The 16,532-nt window shown below is 42.7% G+C and overlaps 1 protein-coding gene across 3 annotated transcripts in view; it reads left to right on the forward strand.

The window, feature by feature from the left end:
- Positions 1–16,532, forward strand: part of FNDC3B (fibronectin type III domain containing 3B) — a 384,210-nt gene that overhangs the window by 172,273 nt on the left and 195,405 nt on the right. For all 3 annotated transcript variants that reach the window (XM_068281036.1, XM_068281037.1, XM_068281038.1), the window contains 3 exons: positions 5,012–5,088; positions 7,654–7,894; positions 9,135–9,419. In XM_068281036.1, coding sequence (XP_068137137.1) covers positions 5,012–5,088; positions 7,654–7,894; positions 9,135–9,419 — 603 coding nt within the window. The remainder of the gene's footprint in view (positions 1–5,011; positions 5,089–7,653; positions 7,895–9,134; positions 9,420–16,532) is intronic.

The following is a 16,532-nucleotide window of genomic DNA, read 5'->3' on the forward strand; positions in this document are numbered from 1 at the left end:
TTTCTCTCAGCCTAAAAGCTTCCCTTTTAGATGTGTGTGAGAAGTTTAACTTGAGAAAGAAGCTCAGTGAAATGCAACACAAGTAGGCAGCATCCACAATACACTGCTAAGTCAAAGCAGAACCTATCAACTGTCTTCTCTTTCAAGAGACAGTATCTCTTTTGTGCTCAAGTGCCCCTTTCTCAGTCTATTTATTCTTATCAGTCAAATGTATAGACCTGTGTGAGTAAAATGAATCTAGAATACAGCGACACTAGTAGCGCCACTGGCTATGGAACATTGGAGCTGTAGCACAAGCTTACCTGAACTCAGAACTTCCTCTCTGCTCTAAAAGATAAGCAACAGCATAATAACCTTTACAGGAAAAAAATCTTTGTTACAGCTAATACACATCTTGCAATACATCTGCAGTGTGTCTACTTCCTGTGTTCATGGAAGCAGACATATTGTTAACATCCTATGTTTACAAATGAGCTGCTCTACCAAGGCAGCTGACACAGCTGTGAGATCAAATTACAACTTGTAATTAGTCACCGATGAGAGGGAATTGGACAGGCTAAACTCTCTAAATATACGCAGGGTGCATTTCTCTGTTTTTCTCTGTCTTCTGTCTTGTGCTAGAGTTCGGGTCCATTTTAAAATATAAATACTTGGTCTTGGGATTATGTCATTAGTGGATGCACTGCAGTCCACCAAGCTCTTTGAACAAGAAAGCCAGAAGCGGTCCTGGGGGTTATGGGGGAATCAGCAATTTATGATGCATGCAGGATATTAACCATAGGTAATGAATGTCTATGCGCTGCCTGTGGTCACCCTTGATGCCGAAGAAAATAACAGGTTGACCAGCGATACTTGGCAAACTGTCCTAAGGTCTATAAAAAGCTGTGAAAAACTCTCCCATCTATCATACAATCACAGCACAAATACAATTAAAACCAGTTCCTCCCGCATGTATAATAGCTGCCCTCTTCACTATGGCCACAATAAAACCTATTATTTGAGGCAGTTATTCTAAATAAATTCAAAATAGATGCCAGTTAACCTTGTAGTAGTCAAACTTGACCATCAAACATCTTCACCCTCCTCAACCCTTTGCACATATACACTGTCAGTTGTACGTGCATCCAAATCAGTTCTTAGGGATGCCATTCAAACCACAGCTATTGTGTGTGCAAACCAAGCTTGAGACACCAGACCCCATCTTCATCCATGCCCCTTGCAAGGGATGGTGTTGTTTGGGTTGCAGTGCCCAGGATGCCCTCATATGCACCAGGGTTGGTGACTGCTGACAGTGGCAGAAGCAGGTGGTTGGTACAAAAATAGCAGGCAGAAGAAGCATGGGGCTTGATTCACAAAGCGGTGCTAACCTACTTAGCACGTCTAAAGTCTTTAGGCGCACTAACCAGGGTGCTAAGTAGGTTAGCACCGGTTTTCTCAATCAGATCGCGTGCTAAGTACCGCACGCAAAGTCCTATGCGCGCGCTAAATACCATAGGCTTTAATGGGCACTTCGCGCGAAACGCCCTGCACTCTGTGCAGTGTGCGCGTAAAGTTTTACGCCCATAAAGTTTTGCGAGCGAAAAGCTTGTTTAGACGTGCTAACAGTTAGCACCGCTTTGTGAATCAAGCCCATTGTGGGCAAGCTCAAGTTGAGGCAGGCAGCATTCAGGATAATGGCAGACAGAGTGTAGTCAGGGCAGGCAGAATCAGCAGGAATTAAATAAACTAATCAAGTTAGATAACAGGAATAAGTCATGGAGTAGGATTTATTGAAGTTATATGGGTCAGACAAGAAAGTAAGGGCATGGTCACACTATACAGTACATGGCTTTGGATATCACAAAACAATTACTAAGGCATTTTTGTGCCATGTCTAAGGTAAATGTTTCTTAAATGTATCTGTACATAATGGTGATTATTATTATATTATATATATTATTATTATATATAATATTATTATTATAAGGGCTCTTTTACATAAGACAATGCGTGCAGGAGAACGGCTCCTGCATGCGTTGTCTAATGTGAAAGAGCCCTTGTCTGCCTGCGGCGTGTCGTCTGGTATCTGCAGTGCGACGCAATCAGCGGCGGTAGCTGGTAATTAAACCCGACGGAAAACGCCGGCTCGCGGGTGCGTTGGACGAAAAACTGCTCCCGGGTGCGTCGGAACCGCAACGCATCGAAACGCAGCGTCGCGTGTGAATGGTAAAATGAAAGTCTATGGACTTTCATTTCACCTTGGTTAACGCAAACGTTAGCCGTTTGCGTTAACGCACAAAATCTGCCCTAATGTGAAAGAGCCCTTAGATAATATGTATAGAATACAGTATTGGCAAATATGATACAAAGGCATCTGTGAATAGTTTGTTATATATCACTTTTCGTTTAATCATGTGGAAACTATGTAATAACCATAAAGGGTATTAAGTGGAATAATGTGGATATTTGGGGAATTATAAATTACAGTTTAATATGCACATTGAAATATTGCTGGCTGCTTTACGTAGGTCAGATGAACATAATGTCGTATATTCCCTGCTGCAAACTATTTGTCAGATTTGATAAGCTATACGTTATGTATGGATTATTTCAGCTGTATTTAAAGTCGTGCACTGAATGTAATACTGCATGGAATGTACATTTTTTTTTAGCATAAATTACTGAAGGAATATGTAGACCTTGCATGTGTACCTGTTTGGTGCCCATTAATGGTACAGTATTTTCCTTGGTTATCCTGGACTCTTACAAGTGGCAGTCTCAATGAACTGCCTATCAGCGGGGTAGCCATGGGGGTGTGGCTCTCCTTATGCAGAGTAGTGCAGGGTGGAAACCACTTACAAGATCTCTGGCACTTGCCCTCTCTACTTTCTGCAGCTGCCTGTTGCTCTGCTGAATCCTTCTATGGCTCCTGATGTGTCAAATGATGCACAACTGGGTCACATGCATCGGGAGCCATACGTAGGATGCAGAAGGTAAAGAGGACCGGAGCTCTTGTAAGTGGTTCCTGCTGCAGGCTCTTTGCAGTTGCTTTGTAGGAGGAGTAGTGGGTTAGTGTTATGCTGTGGCCTGGGGCTGGCTTAACTCTCAGAGCTCCCAAACCCTGTCTTCAAGGCCCACCAACAGTACATGTTTTGCAGAAAACCACAAACATGCACAGGTGAGGTAATTAGTGTCTTAGCAGAGCTGATTAACTAACTCTGTGGATTTCCACAAAACATGAAGTTTTCGTGGGCCTTAAGGACAGGATTGGGGAACACCACTCCAACACATATGGTATCCAGCATCAGGCAATCCCCTTCTGTGTCGGATGCCTGAGACCCTACTGTATAAATGGAAACTACAACAGATGGCTTTTGTTGCTAGTTTTCTGGCTGGAATACCTATGCTATGTAAGCCACTGCCCTTAAACAAGCATGTAGTCAGTGACGTCTCACCCCCACCTGCATGCAGATTCTGGAGGGATGAAAACATTTTAAAAATGGTAATGACAATTCCCATGTTTGTGTAAGCACAGGTTCGTTTTAAATGTTATGAGAAAATGTTATCGTTGAATTTGTTCTTAAAGTGACTCCGAGCACCTCTCATGGGCATGCCTTTAAGACAGACGACTTCCAACAAAGGTGCTATGACCCCTCTGGAGGAGCCTCTTGCAATGGCCATGCGTGTCACTTCCTCTTCTTGCTTCATTCAGTGCTGCACTTCTCTAACAGAGCAGACAGGGGTGACCCGGAAGTTATAACATAGCCAAGATGGCAGCCGCGATTTTTAAATTGAAATCGAATGAAAACTATTTGGTATAAAACGGCGATTCAGGCATCAAATGAAAGAAGAGAGCACAAGCTACAGAAGGATATGCATCTTTAAGTAGTTTGCAGTACTGGTCTGAGTCTAAAGGCATGCCCATGAGAGGTGCTCGGAGTCCCTTTAAAAAGAAAGAAACACTTGCCATTTTCTTACTCCTAAAGAACTTCAGGAACAAGTATACAGATGAGGTGTTCTCTGATGTATAGGTTTAATAAGATATGTATACACAGCAGCACTGGAAACACTAGGAGAGAGAGCTCTTTGTAAGGGGGTCAGGGGTAGAAAACAAGAAGTAAGGGGAGTTGGTAAAGTGTATATGAGGTAGAAGCACATCCTTTACAGTATATAGCAGGGTGGAGCATTACTTCTGTTGCATGCTCTGTCAGTGGAGATGTTCCACATAGATGATAAGACCTAGTTACCTACTTACAATGACCTTGACAGATGTGAAGAAGACATGACCACCCTTTAGGTATGATGTCGTGCAGTGTGAGATAATGGTGATAGAACCCGTAATGTGACAAGAGACAGAACATTTAGATCATGTTTTTCTCCTTGAGGACTTGAAGTGCAAGGGCTGCAGACACTAGGCCACGCTCTATAGGCAGTAGCAGGGAGTCTTTCCCAAGGTCTACTCACTGAATAGGTGCTGGTTTACTGAACAGGAAGAGCCGCGATTTGAACCCTGGTCTCCTGTGTCAGAGGCAGAGCTCTTAACCAGTACTCACACCCTGCACAGTAAAATATGATGCAGGCAGAATTATCATTTTTTTTTTATAACTAGGCAAGTTGGTTATCTACTTGACAATCATGGCTACGATGGAAATCTAGAGTCCTATATATGCTAGCTTTCTTGCCCAAAACACTTATACGTGTTTCTGGCTAGACAGTCTTACATATTTTAAATATCTGTCAACTTTATAGACTGCATATGTTTCTAAATAGTTTTGGATATTATGAGTAAAATATATTGCATCAACGTGGTTTTATTAGAAATGTTATAGACTTTCCTGGTCTTTATAGTGCCTGTGTGTATTTGTGTTAGTTTAACTGCAGATGCACTTTCTCTGTGTAACCTATTATATTCTGTGTTGTAAAGAAAGGTTAGGTTTATAGCAAGCAGCTATGTAAATATAAAGTGCACTGTATAACATGGATAACCACTTTTCTTTTAAACTGTTCTTACTGTTTACTGTGTTTATTCTAGGTCCTGCAGAAGTTCCAATGATGTCGCCAAACGGGTCCATCCCACCAATACATGTACCTCCTGGTTACATCTCACAGGTACATACATCCTATGACAGTTTTAATGTCAATCTTCATTAGTGACATGATGCAAGGTAAATAATCCCTGAGGTGGAGTTATTCTAGCTAGTTTTGACAGAATTTGTAGTACCCAGAATTTAAATTCACAAGGTGTATTTGAAACCTGAGTAGGTAGGTTGGCTACACTCAGGCCACAACCTACTTCTGATGGCTGCTCAGGGAAAAATCTGGAAGGCCTACAGGCAGTGCATGTGTTACCTGTTCAGAGAAGTTGAGCTGAGGAGGTGTGACCAATTCTGAGACTTGGAAACAAATTTGAACAGGCCCCACCTGAAAACCGGTAGCATTAAATTATAAACCTGATTTCTACGTATAGTCTCTCTGATGTAAATGTTAGGACACCATGTAGTCCTGTTTGGTGGCTAAGGCGAAATAAACTACTGTTAGTAAATACAGTATGTATCAATACAGAAGATTTTAAAATTGTATAGTTTTTGCTTTATATGTTGCTTTGTGTGAGTAAATGTTGGCATCTTAAAATTAGCCAAGGTGAGCCAGGCAAGGTTTACATGGCCAAACATAGGAAGGTTAGCAGAGCAACAATAATGCACCTAAGTGTTTTATTGAGAGTACAGCAGTGAAGAGACAAATTAATCTTATGCTGGTCCAATGTTTCTTATGCTGTGGCTCTTCCAAGTATTTGCGGCAAAACACGTAACCGCATCAGCTCAGAAATGCTCACTTGTCTCTGTACCGGTGGGATTCAATAAACACACTTTTTAATATATATTAGTGTGTGGACCATTGTACATTCTGTCACAGATCTTGCCAATAGTAACTGAGAGAATAGTAGGAAAAAGAAACATAAATAGACAGGGCCGGGCCGAGGCATAGGCTGGAGAGGCTCCAGCCTCAGGGCGCAGTGTAGGAGGGGGGCACAATTCATTCAGCTGTCATTCCTAATTGTGTATGAAGCAGAAATAAACAAGAAAAGGGGATACATAGCAGTGACTGCAAGCCAGATAACTAGATATTAAGGTGTTGGGGAGGTTGTGGGTCCTGTGGCACTCTTAGTCTAATAGCAATCAGTGTGTGATGGCTAGGGTGGGAGGGATGGAGGGGCGCACTTTGGTGTCTCAGCCTTTGGTGCTGGAGGACCTTGTCCCTGCTCTGTAAATAGATATTACGCTTGGTATAGACTTCGTGTCAAAAGGATCAGATCTTATTGAGATAGAGGTTGCTCATCTTACTGTATATGCATTTCTGCAACTTGCCCTTCCGCTTTCACATCCTCCTCTTCCCTATGAGTACGTTAATGGTGTTGGTAGCTGCTCTAAGCAGTAAGGATGTTCACTCAACACCATGTTGACATTTTTACATACAGCTTTGACTATGGAATTAATCAAATGCTCAGTTTGTATTGTACGAATGTATTGCAATTGTGCCAGTAGTTTGACTAGCAACACATGGATTTTATGTTTGCTTTTCATAACTGTATATTGTTTTAGTTGACTTCTAGCATATAAGTTACTAAACTATGTCTGTATGTACTGCATGGTATTCTTCAGGACTCCTGACCCTGTCCTTCAGAACCACCAACAGGGCATGTTTTGTGGAAATCCACAGAGGTAGTTAACCAACTGTCTAGAGAATAATTACCTCACCTGTGAATGTTTGTGGTTTTCTGTAAAACAAGAAGTTAGTGGTACTTGAAAGACAAAACAAGAAACCGAGAGCCCAATCTGGTGTAGTAGTTACTGCAGATTTGTATATATTTGAGGATAATGAAAATATACTCACAAGTCTGGGTCACCAAACAGGCGACCACTGAAAAAACAGGTGGGGAGAATTATCACCTGACCCCACTCAGGTTTAAAAAGTCGCTCTCTGTAGATAGGAAAAGGAATGGGGATGCACCCCTTCACCAAGGGTGGACTAGATAATGCAAAAAAAAGGTAACAGAGGCACCAATGTAGGGTAAAATATATTAAAAACCGTCTAAAAGGAAGGAAATGGGTGGATTCACCTCCCTCAAGTGCATAAATGACCAAACAGTATGAGCCGTTTATGGCCAGAAAATTTATTTTACATCAATTCTCCAATTAATAAAGCAGCATTATTAATTGGAGAATTGATGTAAAATAAATTTTCTGGCCATAAACGGCTCATACTGTTTGGTCATTTATGCACTTGAGGGAGGTGAATCCACCCATTTCCTTCCTTTTAAATGGTTTTTAATATATTTTACCCTACATTGGTGCCTCTGTTACTTTTTTTTTGCATTAGTGGTACTTGAGGACAGGGTTGGGAAGCCCTGGTATGCTGTATTATCAGAGGGAATCTAAGTTTGTCACAGTTGCTGGCACAATCAAGGCTTCAGTCAGGGCTTGGAGGCAACCATTAGCCTTCTTCTAGAAGCCACACCAGTTGTGGGTCAAGCACATTGCTGTGTATCACAGCCTAATCACTGATCAATAGCCGCTTATCTGACAGGTTTCTCTTTAATGAGCAATTTTTTTTCTCCTCGTCTCCTCTTTTAAGCTTTTCTACTTTTTCCTGAATGAAATCCTTTTTATTCTGCAGGTCATAGAGGACAGCACAGGAGTCCGACGTGTAGTGGTTACACCGCAATCCCCAGACTGCTACCCACCCAGCTATCCATCCACCATCTCTCCAACTCATCATTTACCTCCATATCTTGCACATCATCCACATTTTCTACACAACTCACACACACCATTCTACCCGCCAGTCACTGGACCGGGGGACATACCTCCCCAGTTCTATCCACATCATCTTCATCCAACTATTTATGGAGAACAAGGTGAAGTATTTCATTTCTTTTGCTGTTTTTTTTTTTTTTTGCTTTAAACTTACCCTTTCTGTTTCTCATTTTTTTAATGATGCAATAATAAAAACATTAGTTTTGTGAAACAAGATATTTTTGTTCTGTTTGTTCCTACTTTCCATGTTGAACTAATCAGCCACTTTTGGATAAACTGTGAGGATGCTGGTTTCCAGGCCTCTTTGGACCAATATCTTTTACTGTATATAGAAAAGAAGAATATGTGCTCAGTTCAGTTACATGGAGAACTTTGTCCAAGTCAATATACCTGTTCCACTAGTGGCATTATAGCTTAACAGTGACAGAATTGTTATGAATTTATTATGTATTTTTATAGCACTTATATCTTGTGTGCACATTATATAGTTACTTCACTAACTGACCTCCTGAGGATATCCTTTTTTGTGCTGGGTTAGGGGCTGGAGCCAATTAGCTTATCTATAGGTGTTTTTTACAAGTGGGAGTTAACTGCAGTGCTAAAAACAAACCACTACAGACACATAGAGAACATGTAAACCTCACACAGATAGTGAAGCAGGGATTAAACCCAGTTAAAGAGGAACTTCAGCCTAAACAAACATACTGTCATTAAGTTACATTAGTTATGTTAATTAAAATAGATAGGTAATATAATATCTTACCCACCCTGTTTTAAAAGAACAGGCAAATGTTTGTGATTTCATGGGGGCTGCCATCTTTTTGGTTGAAAGGAGGTGACAGGGAGCATGAGATACAGTTCCAACTGTCCTGTGTCCTGAACACCCCTCCCAGCTGCGCGCTAGGCAATGAGAACAACAACATTAGAAATCCCATCATTGTTTGCACAGCATCAGGGGAAAAATGCCCGGGCAGATTTCTTTGATAGGGCGGAGCTTAGCCTCTGTGCAGCTAAAAATGAGGCGTGGATAAGGAAAAAAAGTTCTGATGTTGTGAAACTGTTAAAGAAACACCAAGCCTTTTCAGTGCTGCAGAATAGATTTTTAGTATGGAGGTTCACTTTAATGTTCTCTAAAGGAATAGTTGGCATCCATATTTGCCGTTTTCTGTTAGAAACACAGGAAAAGGGCTATGTTTTCAAAACACATGAAAATCATGTATTGTAGGCGAGCTGAAATACAGCTTGCCAGTATTCCTTACAGTTTTTAGCACTAAACTGAATCTCAACAAAATCGGCATTTTCCTTGAATCTTATGTATGCATGTGTTCTGTCTTTATCCAGAAATCATACCACTGTTTGGAATGTCCAGTTACATCACACGAGAAGACCAGTATTGCAAGCCTCAGCACAAAAAACTGAAACAAATCGACAGACAAAACCGTTTGAACAGTCCTCCATCCACTTTGTATAAAAACCATATAGGGAACTGTACGACGGTGTACAATGGCAATAGCAAAGCTCACAATGGAGCCAGCTGTGGAAGTGTCAACAGTGTGACAGGACTTAAAAAAACTGAACGCAGAGCGAGAAGCAGTCCAAAGTCAACTGAGCAAGAAACACAACAAGGTTTGTATTGCTCGCATCTAATCAACATCTTTCAGTTCAAGTTCTCAATTTACTGTACCTTTTTTGTATGGAAAGAAATAAGGTATAAGGTATGGGTCAGTTTTTATCACACTTGTCTTTTGAAATTTTTTTTTTTTTTATGTTTTAGGGCTTTGGTTATTTGTACACGATATTTAACCACTTGTGTACCAGCAGTCTCTGGCCCCATAAGGACCAAAAGACTGCTCCTAACGACAATTCGCCGCATGGACCCGCCGCCCTTGCCATTCACACCGCTCACCCATCACTGTAGGGCTCTCGTTCTGCAGTCGCATTGAGAAAAGATTGGCTCACAGTGATCACTGGGTCAGGAGCCAATGAAATTAGCTACTGACCAGCTCACAGAGCTCTGCCCTCATAGCGACGGAAGAGGGAGGGGCCTGTAGCGACAGGATAGTGGCGGGTCTGTGCGAGCACGGGAATTATAATCTTTGCCTTGGCTAGAATAAGCAGCCACACGTCGTAGATTTCAATTTCCGCGGCCCGGAAGCGGTTGATATATAATATAAACTGTTAATGGTAAATTGTTGCTGGTGTACAAAGCATGTTGGGTTTTCTCTTTGGCCTAACTAGGTGATTCAGCCTGATATGTTGGTGGTCACTAGAGGTGAGTCCCTCTTGTGTGAGTCAGTCTGCAGTGTGGTGATGTCTCATCTCAGAGCAACAGCTCATACTTGCAAACTCCTTGTCTTTAGGTTGCAGGTAAAAAATGCGTAGTATTTCAAATTAACTTTATTATTTTCATTTATCTTGCAGATTGAGAACATTCAGAAATCATTTTTAGTATTAACAACTTCATGCCATAGGCTGAAGTGGTTAATGCTAAAAATTTGAAATCTGATTATTCATTTAACATGAATTTCAGCATAAAGTTCAAACCTTTTTCTCATTGTACATCTGTATTAAATGATGTCAGTGATTGTTTCTGTGTGTGGACATTGAGCCCAGAAACCAGGTCAAGCATTGTGTTCTAATTCTGGAGGACACGTCAGTTTGTGTAAATGGCACTGCTTTTCATTAGACCGAGTAAAATAAGGCGATTGGCAGCTTTAGTGCAAAATGACATAGTACACACTGTCCGACACACAGTCAACCTAACCTTTGATTTCAAGAGAATGTTTATTCATAGTTATTGAATGCCTTTTACCGTTCCTGTTTTGTGTTCTAGAAATCAGATAGCACTAATGTACATAGCAGCATTTCACTCTAGAACAGAATTACCATAAGTCTTTCTCCAGTGCTTGGGGCTAATGATAGAGAGAATATGTGCCTGCCAATGGCCTAAGAGGACCACTTGTCAGTTCATTGATTGAATTGTCTGGTGGTAGATGTGACATCTGTTTATTGCTGATCGGTCCAGTCCTTTAGTTTGGCCAGACCAATCTACTAAGCAAAACTTTAGATGGCCAGTGCCACTTAGAACACTATTTGTAAAAGTTCTAACTTGAGATTTTTAGTATTTATTTAATGGAGTAATGGTTGCTTTGGATTAGTCTCTATGAGCTTGCCACATCTTTCCACTGGGTTTGCGCCAGACAGTATTTTCCTTGGTGGCCAAAAAGTTACATTTTAGTCTCATCTAACCAGAGCACCTACCTTTATACATTTCGGGAATTGCCCTCATGCCTTTTGGCAAACTCAAAACACGCCTTCTTATGTTTAACACAAAGCAATTAATGTAGGTACTATAGAATGCCATCAGATTTTTGCTTACCACATCTGTCTCACCACTGGCCAACAGTAATGGTGCCCATAGATCTAGCGATGTATGGGCAGGTTCGACCAGGAGACAAATCTCTGTCTTATCGAATCTGATAAGAGAGAGATCTGTCAGCTGCCCATACACCACAGGCCAATTCTCGATCAATTTCAGCATGAAATTGATCCGGAATTGGCCCTGTGCGCCAGCTCGCCACTGTGCCCCCCTAATGTAATGTCCCCCCTGTGCCAAAGTATATACATTACCTCTCCGTGGCCTCTGCTTGTCCCCCAGGATTTCTCTTCTGCATACATGCACTCCCCACATGGTTTCCCTGTAAGGGTGCGTGTGTGTGACATCATGCGCGCATCCTTACCAGGAAACCACGTGGGGCGTGCGTGTGTGTGGAAGAGGAATCCTGAAAGTCTGTGGGGGACAAGCGGAGGCCGCGGAGAGGTAATGTATACACTTTGGCACTGGGGGACATTACATTAGGGGGGCACAGTAGCAAACTGGCGCACAGGGCCAATTCCGGATCGATTTCATGCTGAAATTGATCGGGAATTGGCCTGTGGTGTATGGGCAGCTGACAGATCTCTCTCTTATCAGGGGCACCATTACATTACTCAGCGGTGAGGCGGCGGATGGTTTAGTCGATCATCAGGAAATTACACGCTGTCCCGCAGCGCACCCGACATCTTGCAGCATGTGCAATTGACACTGCGACCAATTTTCCTCATGAAATTGGTCGCTTTGTCGGTCGGGCATGCACTTGGCGGCACTGATTTTCATCCAATTTGGTTATAATAATCGGATTGGGTGGTCGATCGGCCACCAAATCGCCTGATGTATGGCCACCTTTAAAGGTGCCCATTGATGATAGTCTTGATTGCATGGTGCCTATCAAAGATACAATCTTGATTTATATTAATTATAATTAATTACATTTACTCAGTTTAGCCTTCTACGACATAGATTTGGTAAGATTGTGCAATCAAGAGTCTATTCTGTATTCTACCTGATCGTGCATCCTGCTCACAGAATGACATGAACTTGGATTACTGGGACTACAACTCCAGTGTATGATCTGGCATTGTGTGTCGTACTGCTTATTACCTGTACTGTGTTGTCTGTCACCCCCTTATCATTGTCTGTAACCTTATTTATTGTACAGCGCTGAGTAATATGTTGGCACTAAATAAGTCCGATAAATAATGCTATGAAATAAATCTGCAGGTGTCTGTGTTTGCCGCCCGGCGTTGTAGCGCAGATGTGCAGGGCTGCATGCCGCACATGGGCGGGGCCGTAAACGCACATGTGCAAAGCAGCAGAATGCCAACTAAGGCTTGTTAATGGAACAGCATTACTATTAACCTCCCTGCGTTTTCATTCCCTGCGGCCGCACGGGCGCGGGTGGTTTTTTTAATCAAATTTTTTTTTAATCATGTAGCTAGCCTAGTGCTAGCTACATGATACTCCCCTCCCTGCTGAATCCCACCCACCCTACCGATTGCCGCCGGCGATTGTGCCCATCAGGAAATCCCATTCTGAACGGGATTTCCTTCAGGACTTCCTCCGTCACCATTGGCGACGAACGGAATGACGTCATCGACGTCGTGACGTCACAGGGAGGCCCGATCCACCCCTCAGCGCTACCTGGCACTGATTAGCCAGGCTGCGCACAGGGTCTCGGGGCCCTAATACGCGGCGGGTAGCGGCGGATCGGTGGCGGTGAGCGGAGAAACACGCAGCTAGCAAAGTGCTAGCTGTGTGTTGTTTTTTTTAATTTTATTTTTTAAATTCAAATCGGCCCACCAGGGCCTGAGCGATGCCCTCCGGCGTCACTGGACGAGCTCAGCTCATCCAGAACGCTAAGGAGGTTGATAATATCAGTGGCCCACCTTAAAGAGAACCCGAGGTGTGTTTAAAGAATGTTATCTGCATGCAGAGGCTGGATCTGCCTATACAGCCCAGCCTCTGTTGCTATCCCAAACCCCACTAAGGTCCTTCTGCACTCTGCAATCCCTCATAAATCACAGCCGTGCTGTGAGGCTGTGCTTACATCTGTAGTGTCAGTCTCAGCTGCTCCCCCGCCTCCTGCATAGCTTCGGTCCCTGCCCCCATCCCTTCCCTCCAATCAGCAGGGAGGGAAGGCATGCAGGCGGGGACTGGAGTTCTGCAGGAGGCGGGGAGAGCAGCAGACTGACACTATAGAGATAAACACAGCCAGCTCTGACAAGCTGTTTGTCAGCAGCGTGGCTGTGATTTATGAGGGATTGCAGAGTGCAGGGGGACCTTAGGGGGGTTTGGGATAGCAACAGAGGCTGGGCTGTATAGGCAGAGCCAGCCTCTGTATGCAGATAATATTCTTCAAACCCACCTCGGGTTCTCTTTAAACTGTTGGCCAGTGGTGAGGCAGATATGGTAAGTACTTATTTGATGGCATTCTATAGTACCTAGTTTAATATATATTTGATGTGCCATATATTTAAACTACAAGTGTGTTTTAAACCTGAGGCTGACATTGTTTTGACTGTTGTGTTTTGAGTCTGTGCCCGTAAGCGCTGAGCTACTCCTACATCTCCCTGTGTTAGCTTTGCACATAATACGCCTTTGCCTATTCTTGGTGGATGTCACATCTATGTGTGGGTGTGGTACATGTATATACATGCAAATTATTTTAATACCCTTTAAAGTCATTCATTCTGTACTCACAATTCTTGGACTGATCTACCTCTTTTGCTGGCTTTTCTTGGCGAGTGACACATAACTTGCTGTGCATGTTGTTGCACGCTGTACATTCTTATACTTGACCTAGTTTATAAAAAAAAAATGAGCATAAGCAATAATGAAATGTACATGAACACTGCAGTGAAAACTCATTTGCTCTGTAACTGAGCAATGAATACAGTATACACAGAACAGTCTGCAGAACTTATTCCATGGTCAGCCTATGCTCAGTTTGTTCCTTAGCTGACTAACTTGTGGAGCAGATCCAGAATAATTTAAGAAGATTATAACGTTGTCTTGGGTGTAAGTGACTGTGCAGGAAGGGAATGGACTCTTTGACCTGGTATTCATGCCCTGGAAAAAATGTACATAGAAGGCTTTTTCCTGTGTAATAGTGAAATAATTGTGCTAAAAATACAGAACGCTTGTCTTGAACACAGGAAAGAGCAAAAAATCCATTCCAAAAATCCAGTGTATGTTTTGTTTTTTTCCCTTCTTGCTCAGTTTGCATGAGCATGTAAATACTTCCTGTAATTGATTGTCTTTTAGGTTGGTTATATATTTGGCAACAGATTGATGCATGTTGTTACTTTGATTGCATTACATTAGCATTGTAACCCTATAGTAAACAGTTACATGTATGCTCTGCCTTTCTGGCAAGTATAAAATACCGTGGCAACAGCTGCTGTATAATGCAACTGAGTGGGTGCATGCACTTGAGCGGTTAGAAATAGCGTTTGACAGATGATTAACATGGCGAAATACCTTTGCGGGTAACATTTAGTGGACAGTCGCCACGTGCTTTGAAGTTACAGTCCTGGGTAGGGTGATATTCTTAATGGGCGACGGGCAGTGAACTTACTGCTGCCTGCCATTGTTTATGACTCAGGCCATGCTCAACACAAAATTAACATGTGATTTTTCTACTGCGGAAGCAGCTAGCCAAACTTCCTTCCACATCCCGCCCACTGAAAACCGCTACATTGTGTGCCACACAGTTGTCCCTCCTCCCCATAGTAACCAAACGTGTTGGTCGGCTGTAGCCGAAGGATACATCTGTATGTGCCTGTGCATGACATGTCTTCTTAGGGCTCAGTTTCCGATCCGTATGGACGATAACTATTGAAAGTGAAATAAAGTGAAATAATTCTCCTTGTCTACTCAGTAATGCTCATGAGGAATTGTACAACCATAATCCCTAAAAACCGTTCTAATTATGCTAACAGCCAAGGCCTAACACCAGATGTGATGATATATAACATAGGACACTGGCAAAGGCTATTATGGAAAGGATCCAGGTGTTTATTATTCCACCAACACTACTATTCCAGCAACACAACACTTAAATAACAGCAGCATAAACAGAGCTACCATCATCTGTAGTGTCCACAGATAGAGAACTCCAAAAACAGTCCAAGAAGTCCAAAGGTAAAGTCCAGGCAATTAATCCATTATTCCATATACAGGCAGTTGGATTTATTCACTGCTGTGACTATTGGATCCAGGGAATTGGAGAAACGCCATAGCTTGCTGTCCCCTTCACTGACTCACACCAAAAGCCCCAAGTCCCTGACCTTATATGGCAGATCCAGGATCCTATCTACCTGGAGACGCCTTGCTCCCAGACCATTCAGTAGATACAGTCAATTCCCTCCTCCAGGAGCTGTGTGGTCCAGCAGAAAGCAGTCAGATCATTGTCTATTTGATAAACAGAGAAAATAAGGACAAGTCTGCTAGCAGACAGAACAATAGAAACTCCAGCAAGCTAAAACCAACAAGACAATATACAGATCACAGCAGCAAAAAAATACATTTAACAAGAATAATAAATACCATACATCACATTCCTCCCCCCATACTTCCATGGACCCCCAGGTGAACCCTTAATTGGGTGAAGCTGGGGTACAGGTACATGTTAAATGTGCATAATTACTCCTTCTTAGTCTTGGTGGGAGTTCATAGTTCATTTTTCTGGTCCTTGTTCGTGCCAGCTTAACTTTTACGCGATGCCCACACAAGATCTGTCCATTCAGCCCAGCTACGGCCCTTTCTGCATCTGCTGGACTCTCAAAGTCTACAAAACCAAATCCAGGTGGGCTTCTTGCAACCCAAACATGATGTACAGGTCCGTAAAGGCCAAACGCCTGTCCCAACTCCCACTCGTTGCCCCAGTTTCCTAAGTTTCCAACATAGACCTTGGATCCTGCCCTGTGAACTTTACCAGATCTTTTTATTTCAGACATGGCACCAGTCAATACACCACTTGACAAACTAATGCAATTAATCCCTATGGCATCCTCTCTCTCTCCTGTGGTACTCAAGTTTGGGGAAACATCTGAGGAACCAACCATGACATTTCTGCTACTAGCAGGCTGAGGATATCGGGCAGCTCTTTTGTCTGTGGTGGTTTGAGGACATGCTGCCACAAGGTGCGCATGCGATCCACAGCCAAAACACAACTTTTGACTGGGAGATCTTGAGGTGGAAACAGGATGATATTGAGCCCCACTTACCGCAGTTCTTGAGGGTTCCGTAGGTCTTGATCTGGGTAAGGAAGGAACGACTATCGGAATCTGTGCTTGATTCTCTACAAACTGGTCAGCCAAATGTGTAGCCTCCTTCATAGACTTAGGATTACGATCCAA

Source organism: Hyperolius riggenbachi, chromosome 4 (genome assembly GCF_040937935.1).
Source record: "Hyperolius riggenbachi isolate aHypRig1 chromosome 4, aHypRig1.pri, whole genome shotgun sequence".
Lineage (NCBI taxonomy): Eukaryota > Metazoa > Chordata > Amphibia > Anura > Hyperoliidae > Hyperolius > Hyperolius riggenbachi.